Consider the following 8,224-nt stretch of genomic DNA (forward strand, 5'->3'; position numbering starts at 1 on the left):
AACATGGCGGCCATTTTGAAAGTGGAAATTTTACTTTATTTGGTTATTAGTGTAGGTGTCAGTCCATTTGTACTAATGAAACCAAATATAAACATTCTATTTCAGTTCACTTTACAATATTTCAATGTTAAAAGATTTTTTCCCCTGTGCTCGTTTTCTTTTAAAAATTAGTAGCAATATTGTCAATCAATTTTAATAATTTTGCACAAAACTCCTTATTACTATTTTTGGGCGATTTCTTTTATATTGTTTGGAGATTTTTTAGCACATAATTACGAACGGACTGCAATATATAGGACGTTGTATTTTTGACTTTTAGAAAATTTCGCTTAACATTACCTTCAGAAATTCTATAACGAATTTCTGATATATCGAATTATTTATCCAGGTCCCATTGAATTCGTTATAGCCAAGTTTAGCCGTAAAAAGAGCATGTTCTTACTCAAAATCCTTCACAATTTTACCTCCTGTATCTAAAGTGTTCAAAATGGTAATTTCTTGCTTTGCAGATAGTATATCTAACATATCATTAGTAACATTTTCATGTAAATTTTTCTCAAAAAAATGAAAATTTCATATTGTAACATTTTCCCCAAAAAAATGTTGTTAATTTTTTGACACAGAAAGGGCACTTTTATCTTGCCTATGTACATATTTGAACTTAAATGCCTATTTGTCAACGTAGGGCCACGGAGGCTACCAGTAGCATGTATACAAGCTATCGTATTTGCTTCATCGGCCATTTTGAAACCTCACCTTTCATTAGAATTTAAATACAGCAAAAAGTAACTACTAGTATGCCATTTTACTAAAGATGAAAATAAATATCTGCGTCATAGAAATAAATGTCAATGGAATTTATATTACAGATATAAGAAACCATCTTGTATTAACAACGGTAAAAATTAACTTTCATGGAAATTTCAGCTATATAAATAAGTGACTATGACATATTGCCAATGACGAAAAATGATTTCAACGGAAATTCATTTGTAACTACGTCTTATTCCCAAAGGTGAACCAGGAATTGATTCTTAATCACAAATTTTTTAATATGAATAACACCTTTTTTTGGAATATGTATCATAATATTTTCAATAAACTGTACATATCGTTGGTTGTCATTGGAAGGGATTGTTGACATGACTACTAAGACAAAGAATGATCTACTAGCATAATTATACCTGTATCACTTTGTGTTGTTGATAAACGACATATTGTTCATAGGTGTTCAATAGGATACTCCCCTTTTCAAAATAAGAGTGTCGTATATTGATCACATATGTAGAATTCCCGTGTTGATTCTACTACAAAATTCTCGTGTTGGTTTTACTCCAGCAACCTCGTGTTGTTTTTTACTCTAAAATACCCGTGTTGATTTTTACTCTAGAATCACCGTGTTGATTTTTACTTTAAAATCCCCGTGTTGATTTTGCTCTAAAATCCCCGAGTTGATTTTTACTTTAAAATCCCCGTGTTGATTTTACTCTAAAATCCCCGAGTTGATTTTTACTTTAAAATCCCCGTGTTGATTTTACTCTAAAATCCCCGTAAAAACAATAAATTACTGACAGCTTATTTATAGCTTGCTAAACATACCTCCGAAAATGTCACGAGTGTTTTCATGATTTTAAAGAATACATGTATATTATCCCTTCGATGGCCCCATTTTGATCCTACTTTCGGTTTGTTAACATATAACGGGGTTTCCCAAAACGAACACACAGGGCAGCGTGGCCAGACAGGACGCACAAAGTAAGTTTAATAAACGAGGATATTTATCCTTAAAGATATTCAAAATGATTTAAAGACTTTATTATATAGGTTTAACGTCAAATTCCGCTTGACGACCAATCATGTGACAGCTGCTAACTTCCATAGACCGGAAATAAAAGCGGTATTATTTATAACAAGATTCATGTATACAACTTTGTTTTGTAATATTCACGATTAATTCTGTAGTGTGACATTACATAAACATGTGAAGGTTGTTGTAATGTTCAAGTTATATTTTAATTTACACATTAGAGAAATGTGTATAGGGGCCCATGTAAATCAGAATCATTGGAACGAATTGTGGCTTATTATCGGGGCCACAGGTACTGGGGGTAAGAAATTATATATTGTATATATAGCCTCGTTTTACTAGATAAAATGGTCATATAGTAATACGAGGCTATATAGTATATATATACAATATATAATTTCTTACCCCAAGTACCTGTGGTCGGGGCCCCATTAGTGAAATATTTATGCCTTGTGTATCGGAAATATATCTAATTAACGTGACCGTGCTATGTTGTGACATACTAAACTTACTGTATTAGATTTTACACATTCGTCTTTCTATTTTTACATGTTTATGCCCGTTGAAAGGTAGAATCGTGCCTGAAATAAAATAAATACAATGTACGCATCAAGGACTAGTCAAATATTAGGAGTACTATATATTGAAGACATATCTTTTTATTATGAATGTACGTCTATTCGAAATATATATATGCACATTGGAACAAATAATAGTGATATGCAAATGAAACCATAACTTCAAATCTCCATCGACAAAACTGCAAAATATGGAGATGGAAAAATAACGAGAGTAATAATATCAGGGGTTCCAAAAGGGGAATCAGCGTCACCGCGATGGCATCCGCCATGTAAGCTTAGATCGAATCCAGAGCTTTGTGAAAGTCGAACTGCCAGGGTAACAACGGTCAAACCAGTAATGAGTGGACGTCATAATTTACAAAACAATAAAACTAAGAAATGTCTCGTATTCGATACTCCAGACGAAGGGTTACTATTCACCCTTGGTAAAATCGACGGGTCAGTCACCGCCCTCTTGTGGATTAAACAAGAAAACTGAATTGATCCTTTGTCTACATCAAATGAATTTCGAGGTTATCAAAACTGTTAAATTGACAGGCTTCGAACATAGTCGCCGCTTCTCTGTGATCTTCTTACAAATGCGTCAGGTTGTCGATTGTTCAGGATTTTCTCCTTACCCCAATTGTCGTGTAAACACTTCTACCTAGTTTTGTGCCTTCGAGTTTGCCATAACATTTTCCATGGGTACAGAGAGCGAAATTGAGCGCAACTCCTATCGAGGATATAATAAAAAGCATTTTCTCAGCGATGATGAAATATTATAGTGTATTAATTCAAAACCCAAAAACATTATTATTAAGAGACAAATGTTTGCGTTAAGACGCAACATTAAAAATATTTTGAATACTGTAGTATTTTTGTGAAATGGGTCTATATATAGTTAAGAGTAGGTAGCTTATAACAGAGGCGAATACTAATAGTGCTATTTATTAATCGATCATTAATATGCCGATCAAGCAATACAAAACTGAAATATACAGCTGTTTCTTCCTTCAAGAAGTCGTCATTGTTGCTAGGTAGGGGTCAAACGTGTTGATATCTATTATCAAGGAAACTCAGATAACTTTAAATTTAACAAAAAGATGTTAAAATAGAGATGCAGTGACACGTTTAGGGCACTTTAAATAAATCTAACCAGACTATTTATCATATTTAGGATTAATCTACAATTATGAACATTTATTGCAGTTACAATGGCTAACTCAACACCATTGCAGAGCAGGAATACACTCCTGGAATGTATCGCGCACATGTATCTAACTAAATTAGGCGCGGACGTTAGATTTGTTTTTGACGGCAGCAAGGTGGCAGCCCACAAGTTCATCCTTATCAGCAGAAGTAGTGTGTTCGAAGCCATGTTTACTCGCCCATTGTCAGACCAGGAGGAGAAAGACGAGAAGGATATAGAAATTACGGATGTGTCTAAGGACACCTTCAACGTATTCCTGAGGTATTTCATAGTACTATAGTGTAAAAAACCTTCTAATTGTATATTATCGCATCATATTTCCACTAACTGTGGACATATTAGCTATTCATTTATTTTTTGTTTAATTAGTATACGGAGATCACTGACATGTAAACCCAAAGCGTAACTAACCCATAATCGATAGATCAAGGGCACAATATGAAATATCTTCGTATACATGTATTTGTATTTTACACCACTGAAAAAAAAATAGAATATAAGACTGTTGGCATTCTGGAATGGCAATAGCTTCATCGGTGCCACCCGTCAGGTTAATCTAGGTCAAACCACTTAAATGTGTTTTACACTGCAAAAACTGAGAATGTTTATACAATTTGTAAATTTCTGTAATACTTCAGACTCGTGCTGCTTAACCTATAGTAAAGGCTTAAAGCAATACGAAAATAGAGATACGCGATTATGTATCGTATGCTAACATTTATTTTTCATTAAACATCATAAGATGTAGTATTCCGTTTTGCTAGGTGTTTGATATTTTCAGAGATATTGTAACACTTGATGAAAAGATAAATAAAAAATAAAGCAGATTTGTAGCTTATTTTACCGACATTTATTGTAAGAAACCATTAGAAACATAACAGTTAATATGTAAATGGATCTGCCACTTAAAATTGATGATATCTTATTCAACTTACAAACCTTGGAAAGCCTACTATGCATATGAATTTTGTTCTATCTGGAAATTTCGACTTTACTTAAAAATTCCAAATGGTAGGTATCATCAACATTATCAACTATATCCATAGGCATACAATATTTCTATTGTATAGTAGTTGATATATTTTTACTCTATTACTTTATCTTGTTAATCTAATTAATTTGTTTAAATGTACGTGTTTTATGTAGCCTAACTAGCAAAGTTTTTTTTGTTTGTTTTTTTTTTGTTTTTTTTTTGTTTTTTTAAATTCATCCAATTTTTTTTTGAATTCTTTTTCTTTAGCGAGTAATGGAAACTGCAGCTCAGAATTCTAAAAGAAGGATCTTTTTAAATGTGTACAAATTTAACCCATTAAAATCCACGTTTGTATACCCAACCCCACAACCCCACAAGTACAATGTACAAATATATAGGCAGAAATACAAGGCATGCATCCTTTACTGATGTCCTGAATCAATCCAACCTAATATATATATATTTTTAGAATTATCACGATTACGCCAATCAATCAACCACATGTGTTGTTGAGAAAATAGTATCTGAATTCGTCTAGCGTATCATTATTGAAATGCCTACAACTAGTATCAAAATTTTTACCCGAGGATAGGAAATGGTCATTTTTCATGTGAATATTCAGGCTATGAATGGTAAAAAAAATGGAAGGCGATTGGTCCTTGGTCCAATATATTCTTTAACAAACCTCTCAAATATGCTCAAATATGACTGTATTTGAAATATGCTAAAACATCGGGTAGTTTTAGAAAAAAAAAATCATCGTAGTTATTTGTAGCATGCTAATTATGTATTCAAAGAAATAATCTTCCTTCTAAAGTCTTTTTATTTGTTCATCCCAAGTTTGCAATATACATATATATAGTTCACTTAAAAATGGGAAAAAAGATAAATGATAAAAACGGACAGGACATTCTTGAAAGGAAAAAATGCTTACATTGACCAGACGACGGTACAAACAGTCAATGCCTGTAGATGCTATTAGACTTTTACTAGTATTCTTTAATTACAGATACCTGTATACGGACAATATCGAAATCAACATGGATAATGTTGCAGACATTCTTAAAGTGGCCGACAAATACATGGTAGAGATATTAATACACAAATGCCATGTCTATATCGAACAGCATCTCGATCCCGACAACGTTTGTCGTATGCGAGAGCGATACCATAGCTTCCCAAACGAAAAGTTGCTAGCAGAATGTCGACGTGTTGAAGAGGAATCTGCTTGTGCTGTTCTTAAATCAGCGGGCTTCGCAGAACGATGCAGGGAATGCGCTCATGAGTTGATTTCTTCTGACTATCTTCCTGTAGATGAACATTTGATTTTCGAGACGGTGATTCGATGGGCACAAGCAGAGTGTAGAAAACATCATATTGCGGTGACCGATGAAAACATACGTACATCTGCTGGAAATCTCTTTCATTGTGTCAGATTTCCTGTCATGAATTCTGACTACTTTTGTAAAACAGTTTTCAACATGTCAGTTCTTAGCAACGACGAACTGGTAGAATTACACAGATATATCCATAAGCAGGGTCCATCGATCCATGGTCCACCAACGATGGTACAGACAACACAGGAAGAACCAGTATCCTGTTATACTGGTTCTGTACTCTCTAGGAGAAGCAGCGCGATACGACCAGCCAACGAACCATGTACCGAGGGATCTGATAGTAGGGATGAAGCTTATCAGGATTCGTTATACATGGCAAGTGAGACCACAAATCATCATCTAAACGTCCGGGTATGCGACTTCAGCTGCAAGCATCGTGTAGGCTATCGGATGGGAAAGTATAAACCTGTGTTTCGTCAGCAGTCACGCAGCGGTAGGGTCGGTAGCTCAATCATTGCCATAAGTGAACATGTCCAAAGTTCGTCTCTGGTATATCTTCATGGAATCACAACTGCTTTCACACCGGACCAAATCAATGTCAAAATCAATGATGAAGATATCCGCATTCAGCGAGCCGATGATGATCCAAAAGTGGTACGGTTTCGGAAAATCATTGAAATCGACCCCGATAAGGTCTATGTTATATATGTAAGCGTGAACGGATATACAAGTATTATGAGGAACCAGCTAGAAAATAGTTTAAGTTTCGATGGTGTAACCATTAACTTCACTAATCATGCCGATAGCCAAAGTAACGGGTACGTGACGGGGTTGTTGTTATCAAAATAAAGAAAGGGATTAACGCCTGTCCTTGTGACATCAGTGTATAAAAAATAACTCGCCACATTTATTTTTATCGCGAGATTTGTCACGGAGCCGAGAACGAGGCTACAACAACGTACAATACACATTAACTACACGGATGGCCGTTGTTTAATAGTTCGATAGTTCAAACGTTCCGAAGCGTCACAGGCTTTCAATTGTTCGCACGTGACCGTGTATTAGTCATTTTAGCCGTGTAATAGTTCATAATATACCTTATGCGTATAGTTCAGGGAAAAATGCATTATGTAATACAAAAAAATATACAACTTAATACTTATTATAAGATATAGCAATACCAATACAAGAAAACATCGTTAAAATAAGATCGGTAAAGTTGACAATGTACGAGGAATACGGAAAAGGCTAACCAGCAATCCAATAGACGTCCGGCAAAATCTGAATTCGAGTCTGTTCCTTTTTCTTCTCTTGCCAAGTTCCAACGAATCAATTCTTCTCCTGAAGAAATCCTGGGCTTTGCCGATTCTAGTCCTCTTTACGTTTCTTTTTGGCAGAATCTGTCTGCTTTTGGCAGGCAAATGCTTTCGGCGTTCCGCCATTGTTTATTGTTGACTGATTACCCACCCGTTGCATCGTGGGACTAATTTTAATAGAAACGTTGTCCGTCGGACCTAGTTATTATTTTTGGGAATTTCCCCTATACTTTCATAAATACACATTTTCCATCATTTTTTTGTTCGTGATAATTTGTTCGGTATATATTAAGTCTGAAATCTGTAAAGAGGTCAAAATGTAAATATTTATGTATATTTCTTTGGGATTATGTGACTTTAAGTAGAATATATTCTATCGTTCGCATTTTAAATATTGTTAAGCCATTTTTACCGTAACCTAGTCAAATATCCAGGTATGCTGATAATTAACAAACTTCAAGACATGTCCCTTTGGTAGTTGCGATGAAAAATAACTTCTCAGGAATGGTATGTCAATCATTGTGCTAATGTACATCTTGTGTGTTATACATTTGAAATCGAAATCTTATGCTTTTTTGTTTATATATATATACATATATATGAAGTAATGTGATATATACTGACGCACATTCGAAACATTGTAATGCATATTGCAAATATTGTATATATAAATATATGTACATGTACATGTATAATGTAAATATTTTGTGATACATACCAAAATAGTGTAATGTATGTTTGATGTAATTTCTACCATGGGTAATTTGAAGTAGTGTCAGTCGCCGACACAAGTGGCGTTAGTTTCATCACGAAATTCACTAACTAAAACAATCCATAGAAAAGCATTACAGAATTTTAGACAGTGTCCTTAGCTTAGGGTTTCCATCGATCTAATAATGCTTCCCTATGGAATATTTCATGATGATATTAAGGAACACCGATAGAACCAAGACCAGATAATCTATTGTAGGACATTTTTTCATTAATATGTATGGGATTTTCTGTTATCTATATCAGTATC

At 34.2% G+C, this 8,224-nt stretch overlaps 1 protein-coding gene across 1 annotated transcript; it reads left to right on the plus strand.

Annotated features, from left to right (window-relative positions):
• The first annotated feature begins 1,700 nt into the window (after positions 1–1,700).
• On the plus strand, positions 1,701–7,723 carry LOC117321947 (BTB/POZ domain-containing protein 6-like). Its single transcript, XM_033876581.1, has 3 exons — positions 1,701–1,755; positions 3,577–3,838; positions 5,560–7,723. The coding sequence occupies exons 2-3, from the start codon at positions 3,582–3,584 to the stop codon at positions 6,734–6,736; spliced, it is 1,434 nt and encodes a 477-aa protein (XP_033732472.1). The 5' UTR covers positions 1,701–1,755; positions 3,577–3,581; the 3' UTR covers positions 6,737–7,723.
• The last annotated feature ends 501 nt before the right edge of the window (positions 7,724–8,224 follow it).

The sequence above is a fragment of the Pecten maximus genome, chromosome 2 (genome assembly GCF_902652985.1).
Source record: "Pecten maximus chromosome 2, xPecMax1.1, whole genome shotgun sequence".
NCBI classification, from domain to species: domain Eukaryota; kingdom Metazoa; phylum Mollusca; class Bivalvia; order Pectinida; family Pectinidae; genus Pecten; species Pecten maximus.